General features: G+C 37.9%; 1 protein-coding gene across 1 annotated transcript; it reads right to left on the reverse strand.

Moving 5' to 3' along the window:
* Positions 1–369: 369 nt before the first annotated feature.
* On the reverse strand, positions 370–19,997 carry mylipa (myosin regulatory light chain interacting protein a). Its single transcript, XM_056741791.1, has 7 exons — positions 19,773–19,997; positions 18,175–18,365; positions 7,761–7,946; positions 6,197–6,394; positions 5,919–6,083; positions 4,143–4,554; positions 370–1,649 (listed from the first exon to the last, which is right to left on the reverse strand). The coding sequence occupies exons 1-7, from the start codon at positions 19,857–19,859 to the stop codon at positions 1,467–1,469; spliced, it is 1,422 nt and encodes a 473-aa protein (XP_056597769.1). The 5' UTR covers positions 19,860–19,997; the 3' UTR covers positions 370–1,466.
* Between the last annotated feature and the right edge of the window lie 2,876 nt (positions 19,998–22,873).

A 22,873-nucleotide genomic window follows, 5' to 3' on the forward strand; every position in this document is an offset into this window, starting at 1 on the left:
AGCCTTCTATTTCTCATAATTACATCTCTTTAAATCTATCTATACGACAATGTGGAAAGCACTTTAGAAATACATTTGAATGGAATATTTAACTATTTGAAGAATAAAGACAATAAAAGGCAGTACTACAGCATGTACCTTGTAGTTTTCCTTTTCAAACACAAGCAGGTGTAAACAGGGCTGTTACGGTCTTGCAGTGCCAGTGGTCACATACCAACCTGTGTTTTTTTACTTTCATGAGGTTCATAACCTAAACCATCCATTACCAGTAATGTGAATCCATTCTTCCTACTTATACAAGCAGTAGAAAAAAAATGTAATGACAAAAACATGATCGCACATAGCTAAAAACAAACACAGGACACAAGGTAAGATAAAAAAACAGCTTTATTAATACCTCGCATTCAAAGAAATATAAAACGTTATTTCTCTATTTACAGAGCATAGTTTTTGCTTCAAACAAACAGAAACAAATCCTACAAATTGAAAAAATATCCCCTACTGTGACCATTTCATTTTGTGTCAGCAGTAACGAAAATATTCCTCTTCATCTCTCCATAATAATCTGTGCAAAGAAAGGATGCATATCAAACACACAGTGTCGCTGCTACATTAAGGCAAACCCCTACAGGAACAATACACTTGGGAAACTCCTTAGTAAAGTGACAGTGGCAATAACATATATAACTTTAATTTTCCTATAGATAACATTCCCATCTCTCCCACACAACAAAAAAAACTCTTAAAAAATAAAGTTCAAAATCTCCTAAAATGGTTAGGATTGCACTGACAGGCAATTCAATACCCTTCAAAAGCAAATCGATAATAGTGAAATTGTAAAAGCTTTAGAAGCACAAACCTTCGGTCAACACAATCCAATAATTTAGATTCATTGAATATTTATGGAACGTCCGCTCAGGATTTGGAGTGCTGGTTATAGATGCTGTGAATCTACATGTGAATAGATCAGAAGTTTGACAAAGTCCTCTCTATTCAAAGTGCTGCAAGATTTTGTGCCCCTCACAATAAATACCTCTTCATTGGCATGGACACAATGAAGACCTCAACACAACTTAAAACTTAAATTCACTGCAAAGGGAACATACTGAAAGTGGATATTGCATGTTAAAAGCACAACATAAAATTCAGTTAAATTAGGAAAAATGTATAGCTCCTCATCACAGGGCAGATTTGTGTGAGGTATGAGACGAACATAAATGTCTGTGCTCACTGTTTGCTACGGAGATCAAAAATCGATAACAATAATAAAACTTTTCAAAAGTAGAAACAATCGTTTATCAGATCAACTGATAGAATTAATTTAAGAGACAAATATCCATGATAAATGAACATCAAATAGGGTCTCAATGGTTTTAAAAACGACATTTGTCAGGAGTGACCCAACCAATACGTGGAGACTGCAAGTCAAATGTAATAAAAGTCTTGTGGAAGACCGGTAGGCTAGCTTAGTTTTGGTAGATCTTCTCACTGGTGGAGTAGTCATCAGTAGTGCAGGTGTGGGTGGACATTCCTCGGTGGATGGGTTCAGGGCTGTTGCCACCTGCGATGGTCAGGTTGAGCAGACTGGTACATGTGGGCAAGTACACATGCTGGATGTGTTCTACCTCTGAGCGACACACTGGACATGACTGCAAACACAAAATCATTTCAAAGAAGTTAATTGCTGTAATGTATGCATTTCACCTCACTATGTTCAGTTTATTACAGTAAAATGTAGTAAAATTCCTAGATATCATATTTTGGCATCACTAGGTACAATAAGGTTGTACTTGTAAACATTAGTAAATGCTCTAGGTGACATTACAATGAGCAGCATAGGCTTTCAGCGTTTATTATTCTGTTTATGTAACAGACACAACATTTGTTTTAAAATATATTTTAGTACTCAACTCAACTTTATTTATAAATGTTTTTAGAATTTTCATAGTTACGAAGCAGCTGTACATGAAACAATGACAAAAAGCAAAACGTTAAAGTTACACAATTAAAATAGAGCAGTAAAAATGCTCAAATTAGCATGAACTAAGAGTAATAAATGATATTTTTAGTTCATTTTAGCTAATGCATTCACTAAATGTTATTAAATACAACCTTATAGTAATGTGTTACCGCTATAGTCAAAACTACAGAATACTATAGTAATTATACTTTTCTGTAGGATATTTACTATACCACTACGTGGTCCACTGCAGTTATTACCTATAAAGCCCTACATGGTCTAGCGCCGCAGTATTTGAATGAACTTCTATTGTATTACAGACCTCCACGTACATTACGCTCTAAGGGGTCCTGTCAGTTGGTAATACCTAGAATTTCAAAATCAAGTGCAGGTGGTAGATCCTTTTCTTATCTAGCGCCTAAACTTTGGAATATTCTTCCCTGCACGGTCCGGGAGGCAGACACACTCTGTCAGTTTAAATCTAGACTAAAGACTCATCTTTTTAATCTTGCATACACTACACCTCCATAATATTAATCCTCAGAGGATATAGGCTGCATTATTTAGATCAACCGGAACCAGGAACACATCCAACAACAAATGATGTACTTGTTGCATCAAAGAGTGCAGAACAGTACTCTACTCTCAGCCAGTCTTGTCTCTTTGTTCCAAGGTTACCGCAGGATGCAGTTCATGCCCAGACCTGATGGCAGAGCTGAGAATGGGAAGCGGTGACCTGACAAGTGCTAAGAGGATAGAGCTGGATAAAGGACGCGAAAACTTTGTTTTTCCTACAACATTTCAAATGCTATTAGATTGTTAATGATAATCTTTAATTTTTATATTTTTATTAAGCCTTGTTGTGCAAGCACTGATGAGCTTGTGCAGAGGCAGCAGCTTTTTCCAGAGGGGAACTGGAATCCCCTGGTTGGGCCTGGGTTCCCCTGAGGTTTTTTTTCTCGATGGGAGTTTTGGGTTCCTCACCACCGTTTGCATTTTGTTTTGCACTATCTGCCTGGCCGGGGGGGCTGCTTTAGAATTCATACTTGTATTCAATGTGTCTCATGTACAGCTGCTTTGTAACAATGAAAATTGTAAAAAGCGCTATATAAATAAAGTTGAGTTGAGTTGAGAGTTGAGTTGACTAAAGTTAATTATAATAAATTGTATACATCAGTACTTTTTTATTTAATCGACTTAATATAATTAATACTATAGTATACTGAAGTATATATTGGGCTGGGCAAAAAAAAATCTATTAATGGTTTTTAAAAATGCGGTCGATTCAATATCGATTCTTATCATTTATTCATTGCTTAATTAACATGTTGGTGTGTTGTCGATTTTAACATTACCTTCACATAAAAGGCAGCAGTTCATATGATTGCGGCCTCTCTTAAGAGCTAATTTTGTGAAATTTTGAGGTTTGTGGCTCTTGATTTGTAATGATATTTACTGATATTTTTTTCGAAATATCTATAATTTGTATTGAATCTATAATCATCGACTCGAATCGAGAGCTTGTGAATCCGAATCGAATCGGAACATCAATATCGCAACCCAGCCCTAGTAGATATACTTTCCTGTAGTATAACATTGACTATACTATTAAACATCACACTACAATTCACAAGCCAAGTTAACTATAATCAATACGTCAGTATTTTCTCCATTCCATCTATTTACTACAGTAAACAATACAGTATGCTATAGCATTCTGTGGTAATATACTACATGGTACACTACAATTTACTGAAGTTATCTATTATAAATAGATAGAATATTAAAATTATACTCTTCACTATAGTTAATGCTACAGAATACTACAACTACTGGAGTGTTTATACTTTTCTGTATTATACTATAATACGACATGGTATACTGACATTTACTGAACTTAACTATAATAAATAGTAGGCTATAGTATCTTCTATACTTTCAGTCTTTACAATATTTAATTCTATAGAATTTTATAGTATAATACAGTATACTTTAATAGACTACACAAATAGTATACTATAGTATTTTTATGGTTTATCAATATGCTATAGATAAAACTACAGTATACCACAGTATAATATAGTAACTTTACTTCAGTACAATTGTCTACATTATACTAAAATTCTCTATAATAACAGACGTCGCAGACCCCTAATCTAAAGGGACATGCACGTTATCTCACCTGCAGCTGTGCAGCACAGTTCTGACAGCAGACCATGTGTCCGCAGGGGCAGAAGGCAGCGTCGATCTCCTCCTCGCAGCACAGCATGCACAGCAGCGCCTCCCGCAGTTTCTGAAGCTTCTCCTGCAGCAAACGACTCTGCTGACAGCCCCCGCAGTCCAGCGTCTCCTCCTGGTCACGAGAAGGCGAACGGGACGACGGGGTACGCTCCCCCGGCCTCGACATCATGTCCACGATACCTGCGTTGTACAGCGCACGCCTGGCATAGTCGTACACTTCCTTGGAGGTGCGCCGGATGTCGAACACGTACTTCTTGCCCATGTTGATGTTCTCATTGAGGAAAAGCGAAGCCAGGTGACCCTTGAAATCTCGGCTGTACTGCATCATGACGGCGTTTGTCACGGTGTCACATCTGTTTGACAAAAAGACAAACGTTTTTGCCTGTTAGTATGATGGGTTTAGCGCAATAGCTGCTCTGTGACAGCGACAAAAGCAGCGATTATCCAGCAGCATCCTTTATTAGAGATAATGGGTTACTGGAAAGGTGCCGTAGTCGTGGCAACCAATGATGGTGACGCTTGTTAGATATCAAGAACAGAGCACTCAGAGTCCTCAAATGACTTGCCAATTAAAGTTTATATCTGGGGTAGTAGAAAGATAAAACGGCACCAGCCATCACGAACTGATATGAGTTTTAAGGTGAAATGTAAAAGAGCCAAGCATGCGGTTTTATTACAGGACTTATGAAACACTGCTGCTCCGTTTCAGCTCAGTTTATGGGAACATATGTCACTACTGTACACTGACTATCTCTGGTATCTATTTGTTCTATTAGTGTCTCTCAGGTTGGACACAGACTGTGCGTAAACAAATGTCACAATGCCACACAATGTTAATAGACCAAGATATCATATCTACTTGCTTACTGTGGCCATAAAAATTTGTGGTGGTAATATTATCACTTCGTCTAATGAAACAGAAAGTAAAACATTGTCAGTCAAATTCTTCTTAAATTATTTAGCTTATTTGACCAATATATTTTTGATTTCTGGTATCAAATATGGCATGTTTTCCTCTGCGTTCTCACATCTAGCAGAGTAAGCTGAAGTTGCTCTCCAACTCCTATGAAAACTATTATCAGAGAAAGTCTAAAACAAAAGATAATCCTGTCCTTTTGTGAGAACCAAACAAACAAGGACAAAACCTCTGCTTTTGTGGCTCAATTCAACTGAACAATTCAAACTGCTGAACCGGGTCATTTCCACGAAAAAAAGGCACAACAGCAAAAGAACATTAACAATAATCAGGACAAGAGGAGTTTACTTTCTCTGTGATGAGGTCTACAGATTGTTTTTGAGAAGGTCAGACAATGACAAGTGCCTGTCACATAAGCTAAAGCAGGCTAGGTAATTGGGCTCCGTTCCGAAACCGACCGAACTGTAGCATCTCCAGTACACTGGCAGCTGCCTGCCCAGACATCATCCTATGGATGAGAGTCAGAGGGGCTGTTGGACACGGGCGCCGCTTATTTGCACACGATGAAAGTGTTCAACACTGTTCAGTATTGAATTGAACCGAAACTTTCTCTTTGTCTGTCATGTTGGATTTGTATTACGCTCATCAGAGTGCATTATGGCTAGTCTTGTATTGAGTTCATAAGGAATGAGTGACAAAGAGTGACGAAGCTTGTAACTGAGGCGGAACAAACAGCACTATAAGAGACATTTGAGAAATGAAATGCATCACTGTGAATACATGCAAAATAATTAATCTCACCTGTAGAAGGCGTGAGTCTCTGTGATGGACCGGTACAGCCCACTGGCTGCCCGATTACTGATCAGCTTGAACAGAAGGACCACGCTATCACTGGTTTCCTTGGTAACAGTTAAGTACACACTCTTTCCTGATTGCGTGGCAATTTGTATTATGGGATAAGATATCCTGCAATGAGGGAAAAAAGCAAACATTATGTAATGGTAGCAATATCCCCATTCATTGACTATCTTTTAAAATAGGACGTATTTGGTGAAACATTTAACTTTCAATGTTCTGACCTGTTAACCATGGTGAAGTCTTCTTGACAAATGGCGATGCCCTCTGGTCCCACTCCGATAGCCAACCTCTGTCCTTCCGCGTCCCGCGCCCAGTGCCACTCCACCCCGTAATGCTCCAACAAGGACACCAGCTGCAGGCCCTGGTATTCAACAGAGCCCTGACTCAAACCCTCCAGAGCCTTGTGCTTGGATATAATACTGCCAAAAAACATAACAGAGATAGGTTGAGTCTTAGAGGAAAATGAACGCTGGATGCATTGGAAGGCTGTTCCTCTTCACTGACTTCTTTATAATTATACTACTATTTATTATGACAACAATAAACCTATCCTATCCTATCTTTTTATATTTCTATTCATTATATTTTTCCAGTGGAGAATTTTCTCTCACATAAACAATTCTGAATTTTGTCTTAATTATTTAATTGAGACAGTCCAGTTGTGTTTTTTTGTGGATTCTGTTATGTTTGGTACCTTTTGTGAGTTTATGTTTGTTAATATAATTTCAAAAATATAAGTAAAATATACCAAAAATAAGTAACAAAATTAATTCAATTTTTTATAATAATAATTATAGTGATGTTAATGATTGTTATTATTATTAGTGTTGTTTTAGTAATAATAATAATAATAATAATGACAATACAAAATAATTTATTATTATTATCATGATGATGACAATTATTATTGTTATTAATAATAATATTAATTTAGAAATAAATGTATTTATAATAATTGTGATGCTTTCAAATAAAACTGCTATGATTAGATGATAGAGAATAAAAAGCAATAAATAAGCAAATTTTGAGGAATACTAATGGGAAACAAATCAAGAAAAGGAAAAAAATACATGCTTCACAATTTAGGTTACATGGATAAAAAAAAACAAATAAAAAAAAAGACTACACTAATAGCTAGGTAAATATTGCCCACAACTAACAAACACATTATGTAAGATTGTGAACAGTATGTCTTGAATCATTGAAGTATAATGCTCTATGATTGTGTTTTGATTACCTCACCCATTATCTAACCTCAACAAGCTGAACAGATGTACAAAAGCAGCATTGTAGATAGCCAAACACCATTATGTATACTTTAAACATCTAATCCAGAGGTGTGTGATGTAAACAGAGCGAGTAAAGATTCCTGTACAAACAAGCTTCATGAGTAAGACATAATGCTAAATCTGCAAAGTCGGTTTTATTGTTCAATGACATTCTTAAATGTACTTTGAGACTCCCCGGGTGAACATCAAATGGCTACTTGGAAAAAATGTAAGTGTTTTAAAGTCAGTAGCTCTCCATTGAAAGGAAAACGCAGGTATCAAGAGTGAGACAATATGCATTTTGCCACCCCATGCCCCAGACCTCCCTAAATTACATGCCCATATCCCTACCCATTTATCTTCTTATCAAACAATAGATAAACAGATAAACCATTTTAAACCAGACTACCTCCCTTTCCTTTATGAATATATAATATGAAATCACAAGATCTTCAATTTACTGCAAAAACATTAGTCAAAGACGAGGCACAAAGAGATAAATAAGATGTTGATTTACCTGTTGATGGATGCTTGGTTGGGATCGATGCCACACAGTTCAGTGTACCAGTACTTGGCTGTGTTCTGGTTATAGTCACCGAACTCTGCCTGCGCGAGGAGGGCGCTGAGCTCTTCAGCTTGTTCCGAGCACATCCGCAGATGTCCGCGATGCAGATCCTCTTTCACGTGCATAAAAAACAGGTGTCTGGAAAGCAGAGAAAGCGAGAAGGTTAGTTATGGATGAAAGCAGGTGGCTGTTGGAAAGTGAGGGTTCGGTATATGAGCATGTCGACAGGTGGTTCAACACAAAATGTAAGGGCACAAAGACTGAAGCAGGTGATGGAGAACTTGAATTTCACAGACGCTCAAAAACGTCTTTCATGCATTTACACATGCGACCAACAACTGTTACCAACCACGGAAAACGGGTCACGAAAGCGAGACTTAAATAAAAGGGAAGAATACAAAATATCTACCCAACGATCAATTGAAAACAACAATGGCTAAAGGAAAAGCAGAAATGATGGTTTCCAATTCAATCATGGTCACTTTCACTTAAAAAAACAACACAGAAGAATGTCAAACACGCTTGGTAGGTAGACATTTGCGCCTGTCCCTGTGACTAATGTCTCTTATCTGTGTATGAAAGACCTCATGTGGCCTTTAACAAGCAGGCGTGTTGCAGAACAATAAGCCTGCCGGCTTCTACACCACATATCAGTATTTGCCAGCTAGACAGCATTGTTGATATGTGAACTCAAGTCAGTTGATCTCAACCTTTTGCCAAGTTTTGCAATTAGAAAGTTGTATATTTGCAAGTACAAAGAAATGTTGATATATTGTTTAGTCTTCGTTTCATCATTTGAAATCATCTTCAGGCCCCCTGGTTCAAAACTACTAAATTGAAGGATTACTTGCTAGCCTATAGGGACTTCAATAAAAAAATTGTAAGATTGATTTGATATAAACCATCCTTTTCCTAGCAGAGCTGGTAGTCACAAAGCTAATTTATTTTACATATAGTCATTGATTCAAGAAGGAAATGTTTTTCGCTTTTTATTCTTTTTCTAATGCGTTCAACCGAACACACAGCCTTGCAAGTATCCTGCTTTCGACCGGTACGCGTACACACGGGTATTGACGCATGCACATTGCAATATCTTTCCGGGCCTACAGGGTTCAGGTTTTCTTGTACTACCTTGAATCAATGCTCCCGGTAAACTGTTGTCACTTGTTGGTCAAACTAATTACTGAAACAAATGGAAGTATATACTTTGTACGTGAGGTAACAAAATTCCGGCACTGTCCCTCGAGTTTGATGTGGACTGACAATTTAAAGGTATATCAAAGTTGTCATCGTTTTGCATTTAGTTCAATTAGGGATTAGGGATAGTTTCCCCAAAAATGGTCATGAATTACACACTCTAGTTGTTCCAAACCTCTGTAAAATTTCTTTGTTTGGTTGAACACAGAGGAAAAAATTTGGACGAAATGCTTGTCACCAATCAGTTCTTGGACCCCATTGACTACAATAGTAGAAAAAAAAAATGACCATCAAAGTCAAAAGTGCCCCAAAACTGTCCTACATTCTTCAAAATACCTTTTGTCATTTCTCCAAGTTTGGTTATAAGCATTTTTCCAAATATCTTTCCCTGTGTTTATCAGAACAAAATACAGATTTGAAACTCAAGGGTGAGGAAATGTTAAAAGTGATATTTCATCCAAAAAAATTACAATTCCATTTAAAGTTAGCTTTTAGTTTTCATGTCAATTTAGTTACATATTACATTAATTTATTTTTATTTGTCATTGCGTGCCTTTGAGACGGGGTCAGAATCAGACACATAATCGAGACTGAGCTTGTTAAACTATAAACCCTTAGGTTGTTCAACCACAGATCACACAACATCAACTTTTACATGTCCTCCGTATTGAGGTTTTGAGAGCAAACAGAAATGATGTTTACCCCCGGAATGCTTCTGTTCCCCCAGCCAACAGAGGATCATGAGAACACCACACACTAGCTGGGAGACATTCCCGCTCAGCGACCGCACACATGCCATGAATGTCAATAAATAAACAAACAGCAGCGTATCAGTTCGCACAGTGCTCCCCAAGACCGATAAACATTTACTTTGGCTGCTTTATCCCCCAGCGCACTCCTTTAATCCAGAGGGGAAAAAGAGAAGGAGGTGGATTCACGGACTAGACAAATAAACAAGACCTGCAGTCTGACAAAGGGAGTCTCGCCCGGCCTGACTAGGCACTTCCTGGGATGACATCATATTCATGTGATGAATTACCTGGCAGGCAAAACAAAGGCAGCTGATGGGAGTGGGGAGGCAGAGTAGGGTTACTGGCGGTCAAACACTCCAGGACTGGTGCGGCACCAGTTCAGTCAAGCTTGTTCGGCGACTAATCTTAGAAACACGCAGCTGTGATGATGTAGCCAACTGGCATCAACAAGCCGTGACACACAATGCGCTCTTTCACTGCGATTGCACCAGTATTAAAAAAGAATATTACTTTTTCATTATGGCTCATTTGTCTTACCATGTTGCTCCGTGTATGTGCAACCAGAACTCATGAGAAAGGTTTCAAAGGGTGGTCATTGCATGTAAATAAAAAAATATATATGACTTTTACAAAATAGATCCACCCCAATCCTATTTGGATTGACATAAAACATAGAATGAGGTTCATACGAATTAGCCATCTTGTAAAATCGTTATGTGTATATACATGTGCTGCTAGGAAAAGAAATCCACACCCATATTTCTCTATGAAATCATTGCATTGAGGTGTGACAAAACTCCTTGAATAAAAAAAGTACTTCACAACAAAACAACAAAATAAACAACAAACAAAATAGAACTGAAAGAGTGAAACTATCCTAATTCAATGCTAGGCTAATAAAGTAGCAAATTAAAATAACCGACTGCACAAATATTCACCTCTTTGCTCGGACAACACCAAAAATTCTTTCACAAGTGAATCAGAATAAAAGATTTCAGAATAAAATCCCTACTTGAACTTTCAAACAAAAAGAAAGACAATTTAACACTTAAATATTCAACACTTAATAATGCAACAAAAGTTCAACTGGAATTGTCTGTACCGTAAACTGACAAGTAGGTCAGTTGAGTTTTGTGAAGTAGGCGTTTGTGTGGTTGTGGTTTGGGCTACACATGCAAGCCTTTCTGCAGAATTTTCTCGGATGTTTGGCTGCTAAATGAATCTCATGACAGGACAATCTTCTAAATTACTAAAGAGTTCACAAAGTTTATGGCCCGTCTGACTTTTGTTCATGGGGGCCAAGCAAAGTTTCACATCATAAACAGCTGCTAGGTTTATCAGATATTTAAGGACTGAAAGATGAAAAACAACTAAATTAAGTCTGAGAAGTTTATTTACACGTATAAAACTGTCAAGATTACTTTAAACCAATTAGAAGATAATTGCCGTGAGATTTCCTTCTCTCTTTGCACTTTACACTAAAGGACTTGCATGCTATTTTTGTTCGAGCTAATTGTTTCCATACTAATTGATTCATCTTAGTTACAGGCAGAGTCATTGTGCCGGACCCCCAAACATCTGGCCCCGACAAAGAATAAAACATCCCACTGAAATGAAATGTGAGGCTTCTGCCTGGAGATTATAACAAAGAGGCCAATGCGCACAGGACTTTCATTCTTGTCAGGCGCCATTTAAAACAATGTGGTTTCAGAGTTAGTCAAATAACATTGCTCTGAGGCGTGCGGCGAGGGTTACTCCAAGTCAACAAACTCTAGTAAACCCTGCCACCAGCTCCGTGCACAACAGGTAAACGCTTCTTGCTAAACCAGAATGACATTATTTGACTAAACTCACTCCCTAAACATTTTTATTGACATATTTAAATTTGTTGAGCAAACGTCTCTACTAAGGTACGTGTTATGCTTCATATTTGCATATTTTGGTGTGGTACACAAACCAAGATGATGTGGGTAGCCCCCCCCCCCCCGGAAACAAATGTAAAATTGTATACACAGTCAAGCCAGCCTCATTACTCAGTTCATGAGAAGCGTAGGTTACTATAGTTCACTTGCTCAGGTGGTTAAACCTGTTTTGATGTTATTAGCGTGCACGTCAACCAGTAAACACGGTACAACAGATTTAACTCAATGTTAAATGCCTAGTTCACTTAAATTCTGTCATAATTTACTCAATCTCAGGTTGTTTCAAACCTGAATTTATTTATTTGTTCTGTTAAACACAATAACAGATATTTGTAAGAATGTTAGCAATGCTTAGTTCTTTGATCCACTAAGTTGGTAGGAAAAAAATATTGTATCTTTTTTTATTTCTGTTAAACACAGTGAGATATTTTGAAGAATTATGGAAAACAAACAGTTCTGGGCCCTTTTTACCATTTAATTTGACCTACAATGGCAGTAAATGATGTCACAGAATTGAATAATTAATAAAAGGTATGAAATGACACGAGGCCGAGTAAATGATGACAGAATTTTCATTTTCGGCTAAACGATCACTATAAGTAAGCTGTTAAATAGAGAGAAAAGTTGGTTGCAGAGCTATGCATTTAAATGCCTTTAAATCATTTACATTTACTTTTGCATGAAATTTGCAAATGATCTTAAAAATAGAGAGACGACATCTCATTTATATTCATACTTATGTAGACATATTTATTCTTGATCTTTTATTTTAGGTTGTTGTAAAGTCTTATGATTATATAATCATATTGTTTTGTTGCAATTCTGATGTATATTATTAATTATATTATTCAATATTTTAAGATTTCATACTTTTTACTTTAATTGTATTGTATTCTGTGGGCAGGGAATTTCACTACATATCATACTGTGTATGACCAATAAAACTAGTAATAAACCTTATTATCCTGACCCATGAATATTTTATTTGAGACCTTATGTTCACCCAAGATTCAATTGACAAATGCATGCAAGTCATGTTAGAATTACAACTGTGTTTGTGTAACCAATGATGCAACTGGTTGGCAGAGGCTTTTGTTTGGTTTAAAAGCCATTAATGTTATGCAGTCACACACAATGTTTGTCTTCACACAGCAGACAAGTAAAATGTTTTACATTTTCTATGGATTATATTGGAAGGCGAGTAAAGAGAAAACTAGATATTGCACCAAATAAAGAGATCGAGACTTGGCAACATAGATTCAAACTTGCGTTAGTACCAAAGCTTAAAGGGATAGTTCACCCAAAAATAACTATTTGTTCATAACTAGTTGTGCATGAATCTTCAATAGCACACCAAATTCCAATTTGGATTTGAAGTCAATGGAGGCCAATGTTGTTTTGTTCTTCATTCACATTCACAAAAGGTTCTTCGATGCCATAGAAGAACCTTTTGGTTCCATAAAGAACCTTTAACATCTGATGAACCTTTCTGTCTTACAGTAAGAAAGAGATGGTTCTTTAAAGAACCGATTGGTCCTTTGTGGAACAAAGGTGAGTAAAGGATTTTCATTTTTAGTTGAACTATCCCTTTAATGTTTCGAAGCAAGTGCACAAACTGCAAAGCCAAAAAAAGTTGTTTGTGTATTACAATAGTACATGTAAATATCCTCCTGTGGTAAGGTGATCAGCAGCTTAAGGGGACTACTGGTGACCTCGTTGTTGGGATTTGAAGTGGGGTGAGAGTGACGAGAGGTTTGTCTCTATTCACGCCGACCATGAATAACACCCAAGCGCCAATTCTAGCTGACAACACCCAGGGCTCTGAATGTGAAGATAACAAGAGCTGAGATCACGGTGGAGTACTTTGCATATTTGGAGGCAGAAAGAAAACCAGCGGTTGCTTATGTAAGAGTTGTGTGGATATTTTCACAACATTTGAATAAGAACCAAGAAGCCAGGTTGAAAGTAAAAGTGCACGATTTAATCTTTCAATTATTATTTGTGGCTCTTCCCAAGGACCAGAGTCGAATCTGCGGAGAGATTAATGTTTAAAAGAGCCCTACTCTTTTATTTAAAGTGTGCTGTGCTAATGGCGCTGGGCTCTATGGATCAAGGGGATCATTGAGTGCTGATGAGAATGTTAAACACTTAAACCCTGGAAAACAATACAGCGGTCTTAATGGCATGTTGTTCATGCCAGAATTGTGTAAGGACTAACAAGAGCATAATCTAGAACTTGCAGCAATTTATAGGGCGGACTACCAACAGACTATTTTAGCTTCCTCAAAATAACAAGCGTACACAATGAAAGCCAATAGTTTTACACCATACACACGTATTCAATTCAGCCGATATGACAGCATGAAAGGAACAGTTTAGCTTTTATAATTTATAAAAAAATAGTTATAAATAATGACAGAAATTTAATGTTTGGGTGAACTATGCCTTTAAAAGGAATCTTACACAATACTATCTGTCAAAATCCTGACCTTCCTAGCTAGCAAAAGCCCTTAAAAGGAAAGATTGCTCCCATCACATTAATCTTGGGATCAGAAAGATAGCATGCTACACTGCCAAGAGTTTTAAAAGTGTCGGATAAGACTTGGCTTAATGCAAGTGTAAACGTGTCTGATTTTGTATGCTATTAATAGAGCAGTGCAGATTAAAAAACAAAAAAAATGTCCTGGTCCCCAAGCTAACACATGGTAAGAGCAGGCTTATGAGTGTTTGTGATCTGAAGAAGGGGGGTGGGGTTGCTGTGATCCTCAAAAGAGCTAGAAATGCTCTAAGAAAGATTAGGGCCTCAAGGCTGGTGGTTATCTTTAAACTTTGCCTCGTTTAAGGATGTTCCAGCCTGTAATTAAAACAGAGACATGAATGTCCAGGCATTGGAATTAGGCTCTGTTTGCCATGTAAATATTGCTTCTTACTGGCAATAAACCATGAGCGCTCTGCTTGGAGAAAAAATGAACATCTATTTTTGAAGGATGCATTAATGAACTTGAGAAGCTGTCATAACAACTGACGATAGAAGCTAGGTTTCATTCAGTGTGCTCTGGGTCTTATATAAGCAGCGCTCCGGTATTTAGAGGACTGTACAGAGTTTAGGGCATCTTACAAAATGAAAGGGACATGGACAGAAATTATGCAGAGAGTGTGAAAGGGTGACGAGAGTAGCAGCCGTGGAAAGGAGCTGAATACAGTAGGGGTCACTGCTTAGCCCCCTCTCGTTTATGAATTTGGAAGGAACATTTGATTTATTTTTATAATGGGCTAAGAGAGAGTACTGTATATTCATTATATTCAACCCAAAATATTTAAACTAAAAGGATCTATGTTATAACCACAATAACATTGTGTAAAAACCATAGCTTTGAGACCACTTTATATGTTTCAAATATATTATATCATTAAAACTGACCCACTTACTTTAATGTTCTCAGACTTTATGGCTCGGTTTCAAAGACACAGATTATTTTAAGGCACGACTATGCCTTGGGTAAATTAGGATATGTATGTCGCTTTTAAAAAAATATATTTGTATGCTTTTTGAGACAAAACAATGGCACAGATATATTTTAAGATATTTCTGGGCAAGTTAAGACAGGTCACACTTTCATTTTAGTCTAGGACTAGCCTTAAGCCGCGTCTGTAAAACCGGGCATATGTGTAAGAAATAACACAATATGCACAGAATATATAAAAAATCCCTAAACCGTGCCACTGCCACCATTATTTCTAATAAGTGATAGCCTAGGCCAAATAAGCCCCTCTCAAGCTTAGAACAGTCTGTTCCTGAGAGGCGTGTGTGCACACTCATGAGCTCTCTTTTAGTCATAAATCAACGCTTTGGTCCTTTGGAGCAGTACGTGGACACTTGTTCCCCCAAGGCTACAAAATACTTTTTTCACATAAAACATCAAACTGAGTACAAGTTCCAGGCGCAAAATGAAGAAAGAACGACAGGCTTGATATGCATGCACCACTCCACTTAAAACATTTTCGTTGGAGAATCCAAGAAATTTCAGGATGCATTTCTATGAGCTTGTGGTGAACACGTGCCAGAACTCACTAGCGGTCCATGCAATGCGCAGTGGCAAACAGTGTCGAAGTAGGGGAAAGGTCATCTCACAAAGAAGGTTAGAGAACATGACCCTTGTGGCTGTAGGCTGGCACTCATCACGCATGCATGTGCGTGCACACACACAAGAATCCACAACAGTGCCAAAGATTGAACAAAGGTCTGTTTTCATTCGACGGCAGACTGCAATGATCTCAGAAATGCTAGGCAGACGATCTGCCACTCGTATCATTTCTGCATTTACTCAAACATCACACTTGAATTGTTCACAATGAGAAAGAGAAAGTATGTGAGTTTAATTTATGTAAAATCATTTCTGATTCCAGGACATTAAGTATGCAGTATTTGGAGTACACTCTGCAGTATGCACTATGCCGTTCTGATCTTTGTCATTGTGCCCCATGCTGCCGAAGTAAGAAGTCGGTCGGATTGATCAAAGTTTTGTTTCTCAGCACCAACACAAGAGCGAAATTCCATCCCTCACTATATCAGATTTTACTATCACGTCAGCTCTCACACTGTAATCTGTTTTTATGCCCTTTTGGTTCTCCATTTAGGGTGCCTGGCATTATATTACATGTGGCGGCTCTAGGGGTGTGATGTCCCTCCACCCTGCATCAAGAAGTCTTGTGGAAGTGAAGTAAAGCACAACACGTGCAACATTCAATTATCAACCCGGGATTTTCCCCAACATCCCTCAATAGCCCCCTCCATCTCCCAGTGACCCCACTAATCTCCCTCAGATCACCGGAAGACCAAGCAAACCGCCCACTGTACCAAATACAGCCTCACAAATCTTCACAAAAGCACACTGTCCAGTAACTGAGAAACGGAAGCGAACGTACTCGCACATGCCACCCTGCAGAAGGGGCAGGCGACTGTGGGAATGCCCGCAGGAGCTGGCAAACCAACGCATTTCACTCTAATGAAAAGAACCCAGCCGAGCTTGGAGTGAATTAAATGTCCGGGCTCCAAAAGGGAGCTGATGATTAAATAACAGCAACAGATACTGGTGGGGGGAAAGGGTTCGATGTGGGGTCAAAAGCAGTTGCAGGTATAACCACTTTGCTGGATAGCAAATAATTATGCTAATGCAGGAGGAACAGGCATGTGACATCAAAGTAATAGAGAAAGTCAGAAAAAGAAGCTTGTTAACACCTGTGCCAGCCTGTTTTTACAGAAAACACATTTCCTGGTATCAGCGTTCTGACAGAAAACTGGTGTAATTTCCTCAACACACTGAAACTTATTGTTCAAATGATCTCCAGGAGGAATCTTTTGAGACATCAGCATCAGAAAGAAACCTATGATGTGCTTAAAAAAAATTGACACACCTTATTTCCTTGAAATTCCCGTTTAGAAAGGAAAGCAAAACTTTTCTTGTTCAGCCATTATTAAAAGGGAATGTTACTGGTTAAAGACAGGTAAAACTCTATCGTCTGCATTTGTGGCATACCGACTACAGACATAATTAACTTCACTGTAATCCAGTTACAATGACTTATTTACACCTGAAGTATAATGGAAACGTGTGCTATCCGAGCTGTAAATCTGAATTCAAATTCTTACTACAGTTACAGATGAATGAACAAGCAAAGTTAGCCAGTAATTCTATCTCCCAAGGTTCATGTTAACCCATATGATGTTTCAGTCCGTATCGATAGCTTGTTTGTTACAAAAATCAAATGGCCCAAAATTAATTTGTGGTCATTAACATTCAAGGACTTGGCACCAATAATCACTTACTGTGATACTGAATAAAAGAGCAATAGGGGTGTTGACTGCCAGCTGGAGATCCCATTACATGCTGCCGTTCGCAGCACAACGACCTACAGTAACCCTCAGGGAGCGAGGTTACTATAGGACAAACCACTGTACTGGGGTAAAAAAAAACTTTACAGGCTACCGTGCACAGTATTGTGGTTTCTTTCTCTCTCGCTCTCGCTCTCTCTCCACCAAGACACATGACTTCAGTTGATGTTTATCTAAAATAAATTATAAAACCTGTATTGCAAAATAAATATTTAATCTAAAACATGCCCCAGATTTCTCCTTTTATATCTTATCACAGTCGCGTTCCCAAAAACGGGCCATGGCTTAAAGCCGGGGATGTAAGATTTCTCTTAGCCGTTGTTGAAGTTCAAATCACCAAAACAGGCACACCCCTTACCCCATCTTTCGCATTTGTCAGTGCTCAATGTTTTTTCCTTTATCTAATCTCACATAAAATATTCAAACACGCACATACTCTCTCTTCCGGCCTCTTTTTGTCGAACATCACATTTTTATTGTACCTAAACGGAAGTGTGTGTTTTTTGGCTACCCGTTAACAAATCTCTCATTGTTTCCTCAAACAACGATTATTTGTTTCTCCGTAGTGCGCATGTAACCCACATGTGTTTGTTTGTTCGTACCTCGTCTGCTCCTGCAGAATAAGATGAGGCTCCACGAAAAACTTCACCCGCAGCCTTAGTCTGCAGGGCGTGATGTTGTCCATCTGCTGCGAGATTCTGTTCCTCAGGTTCAGCCACAGGTTTTCTCCTTTGCTGCCCGAAAACTGCAGCCCGAAGTAATCCACTTCTATTATTCCCAACTTCCGACATACCTGTCACCATTGAGAAATAATGGTTCACTTATAACATCATGCAACATGGCAAGGTTACCAAGTACACGTTCATAAATCCTATTATTTATTGGGATGTATTAATATTGGTCTCGTTTTAAGGATATTTTTTCCAGAGAAAGAAGAAAAATTCACCAAAAATTGAAAATGGAAGGTATTAAGACCCCTTTTAAGAGAGTGTCTTGACAGTGTTCAGTCTACTTCAGTTCAGTTTATTTCACCTATTTTACAGGTATAATGTAAAAAACTGTAATTGATTTACTAGCACTCCAAACACATTTCTTTCATGAAGTCTGAATGAAATGCAAACTGTATATAATATAGAGCATACTATATAACTACATAAATAGTGATCAATATGCAAACGAAACTAGCAAACAAGTGATTACTTTCCTTTTCTTATAACAAAACCATGTTCTAAGGTCAAGACCTGACAATGCATCTAAAGTCATAACTTTTAGTGTGACTATGACTTTTTTTATATTCCAACAGTTTTATTTAAGGGAATATGCATGAGTGTACGCCATCCTCAATAGTCTCACAGTCATTACGTAACCTAAGGCAGTGAGCCACAAAAAATCCCTCGTAAAAGGGCATATATTTGTGCATGCAAGTACTCTGTGAAACTAACGGAAATAGTCTGCGGATAAAAAAGATAAACCGTTTCATCTGATTACATTATGGTTCGTTTGCAATGACTACGCAAACATATTTTTTTTATTATTTTATAAATCCCAATTTAGATTTCAGTTAAACATTTTCAAAAACCCCTGACTTCGGTTATTTAGGTGTGATGAAGGTGTTATACACCTCCATGCATGCATGAGTCAACCAAATGAGCTGAAGAGCAAATGAACTTTAGTAACCTCGATCGAGCTCGCACGCCGTCAGTCAGATTTCACATGCAAAGAGCCCGCTATTGTTTTGACTACCCAAAATATCATCCTTTTCTCTTACGTAACCTGCAAGTTTAAACTACAACACTTTGTGCGTCTTACCCATCATAGCACGTTATTTACTTGGTTTTAAAAACAACACTTTCATGTGGCCAGAAATGTTTTAATTTAAGTCTGACTGACTCACCAAACATCGTCAAGCAAAACCAGCCGTGCATGCAACAACTCTCAAAAAAGGATGTGAAATATCAACGCAGTTCTTCACCTAAACAATCTCACGCCATCAAACATATAAATAGACGATGACAGCATAGATCTCCATTGCGCCTCGTACAAACTCATTCATTCAGCCTCCACACTACAGGTTTTTATCTTCTCAGCTTATGTTTACAAACAGAATTGCGCGAGCATTAACCGAACACTATGTACATTTATAAACAAAAATAAGAACAGACACATCTCATTCACGCTGAGACTTTAAAAACGATGTTACCTTATTCAGACAGTCCTCTCCGTTTGCCTTCGCGTCCACTTCTATCTCCATAACCACCGAATCCGGTCGAGTTACATGGCAAAGCATTTTTGGTCTTTGTTATGCCTGTCCTTTCTGAAAAAAACTAAAAACAGCTCGCACTGTTGTCTTTCTAGACACCCTACATCAGCCCTCAATCACTTTCCTCGAGCCTTCTTTTAATCTCTGTCGCTCGGCGCTTCGCTGCTCTATATTAAACGATCCAAATTTACACCCCGCCCACTTTCCGCACCAACCAATCATTGGCCATTATAAGAGGCTACAGCGTACGCTCTGACAGCAACAGAAGTCTTGACATTTTCACTTAGCAGTGAATACCCCAGTCGACACTAGCGTCCCCTAGCGATGCTTTATGATAAATAGGAACATTGATGTTTCGGTTTAGAGCTTAATTTTACCTTAATATATAAGTATCTGATTGCTTGATTACGTTAAACCACATTTGTATCTAATTTAATTCACTTCTTTTGTTATTTATCAGTTATTTTTTTCATAGTGCCTTAAAATTTCTTTATTTACCTTCTTTTACTCCATGAGTGTTTTTTTATGTTATATTATTTGTAACACAAACACTGTACTGTGAACAATAAGTGCTTATGATTTTAGGACATATTAATACTTTTTACTTTATACATGAGTCACCCCTGGCCAATATTTCTTAAGTGAGAATACGGCCGTGCGCCAAAGCCTGTCATCTTGCCCAGCGCTAGAGGACGACTAGAGTAAGTGCCAGTATGATCCGTTCGGAGATTATACTACGCATGTATGAATGTTTGCATGTCCCCATTGACAAGTGTGTTGACACTGACCGTAAGACGTCGCCTAAAAAGCCTCTCATAATGAATATTGAATGAATAAATAAAAGTCACTGGAAGAAAAATGTGAAAAACAGACGTTGCTATTTTTAGCAATAGCATTTACATACACCTTCCAATCTGGTTCTGGATGCCATGACGGACCTGACACAGCCCACAGCGATGTGAGTTGATTTTATGGTCCTCAGAATGACCTTTGAAGCGTGAGATGGCCCAGAGACAGGTGCCCGGTGGTCCTGCACCTGTTTCCAGACTCACAGTTCCAGTGAAACATCAACAGGAAAGTGCTTGAGGCTGCTTGAAGAGGAAAGAAACAAATGTGAGTTGCCAACATGGATCTTTCTGCTCACCGTAGCCTGCCCACACACTGTCAGTTTAGAATTTACTATCCACAAGCATTCACAGCTAAAGATGACAACAGTCTGACTAAAGCTGGCTGCACAAACAACAAAGAGAGTGTAAGCGTACACGTGGCTGTAGAAGTCAAAATGCAGCTAGACTGGACTATTTTTTACGAAATAAGTGCATTTTAAACACATCAGTGCAATAAAAACATGTGTTAAAACAACACATTTTGTATTCAGTCAAAGGGGTACTTCACCCCAAAATGTAAATTCTGTCATCATTCACTCACCCCCGAGTTGTTACAAATTTCCTGCTAAGTTTGTTGTTCTGCTTAACACGGAGAAATATATTTGGAAGAATGTTGGAAACCAAACCGATCTGGGGCCCAATTGACTAAAAAACACAAATGAAGTAAATAGTGCCCCAGAGGTGTTTTTTTACAAACATTCTACCAAAGTTTTATTTTGTGTTCAACAGAATAGAAATTATTGAAGGTTTGGAACAACTTGAGGGTGAGTAAATGATTTCTGAGTGAACTATATCTTTAAGGACAAAATCAAATAGCAAATAACGTTTTAAATAGCATATCACAAACAATGTGATAAAGGTCTAATGTGTAATTTTTTTGGAGGATCTATTGACAGAAGTTAGCTTTTTCTATCTACATAAATCCCTTGCAATTTGCCGTGTTGTTTCTACAGTAGCCCTAAATGGACAAACTGCTCTATTATGTCATTGATTGATAAGAATGTTTTCTAATTTGAACCACACTTTTAAATGCCTGTATTTAGGCCATTCTGTGTGTATATAAAAAGTTACAAATATCCAACAACAGTTTATGTGTTGTCCCTTCTCTGGGGTTGAGCTATAGGAGCATCATATTATTTTTGCAACCAAATAAATCACTCGGTGTTAGATCTCTTTTAAGAAGGACATTTAATCAATAACAAATTATAATGTGAGAAAACATAAAATCTAAACATTTTTTTTTGAAAAGTGCACAAAAAATGAAAATAATGAAGTGTAGGTGAACAGCTGAAGTAAGACACACACGCAGCTACAGATTCTACCGGCTTGAGTATCTGATGTATCTGCTTTGAGTTGAGGTGTGACAGTAAGTGATTTCTACACATTGCTTCAAAAGCCCCAAAGGCCCTGTGAGATATTGCAGCCCCCATGCACACAGACAGAGGTGCAATCTGATTCTTATCACTCAGCGTTATTTTGACAGCCGGATGAGGCTCACCCTGACACAGCATCATATTTATGTGAAGGAAACACACTTGTATAAAAAAAGCCTGGGATCTGTCCCCACATTTATAAATTAGGAACCATTACTACCCCCTTACATCAACTTGAAGCGCAGAGGAACTCAGATGGTTTGCAAATTTTCCTCTGGCTCCACTCTTTTACTTGATGAAAACTAATACATCCACTCCGTGTGAATGGAATTTCAATGACAAACTCTCCTCTTTGTCATGAAAAAATGTTGTTTCTCATTTAACAAAGTACTATGTAATGCATTACAACACAGGTCAGAATAATCACAAAATTACGCCTTTTATGTTTATCTGGCTAGCAGATTATTTGAATTGATGTATTCCTGGCATCTCCTGTCTCTGTGTTTGAACTAGAACATATCGCCTGCCGTAAGCATTTTTTTAAATAACACATTTCTATCATATAGTAAAATGTTGCAGGAAATGACAGCAATCTCTTAATCAGCCTTAAAGTCTATAATCCTCAAATAGAAGTCCTACTATGGCTTGTTTGCAACCTATCATTCACTTTTGCTTATATGTATAGTGGGGTTTAGAGGTCTAGAGTGAGATTTATAGCGGCCACTAGCGGTCAGATTGAGAATTTATAATCTCTCAGTCCAAACACGACGGTGGCCATCAC

The sequence above is a fragment of the Triplophysa dalaica genome, chromosome 25 (genome assembly GCF_015846415.1).
Source record: "Triplophysa dalaica isolate WHDGS20190420 chromosome 25, ASM1584641v1, whole genome shotgun sequence".
Taxonomy (NCBI): domain Eukaryota; kingdom Metazoa; phylum Chordata; class Actinopteri; order Cypriniformes; family Nemacheilidae; genus Triplophysa; species Triplophysa dalaica.

Coding starts and splice junctions, on each gene's coding strand:
- mylipa (XM_056741791.1), bottom strand. CDS start 19,859: ATGCTTTGCCATGTAACTCGACCGGATTCGGTGGTTATGGAGATAGAA. Junction 18,366..19,772: donor GAGAGGACTGTCTGAATAAG/GTAACATCGTTT, acceptor CAATGGTGACAG/GTATGTCGGAAGTTGGGAAT. Junction 6,084..6,196: donor GACTTCACCATGGTTAACAG/GTCAGAACATTG, acceptor CCCTCATTGCAG/GATATCTTATCCCATAATAC.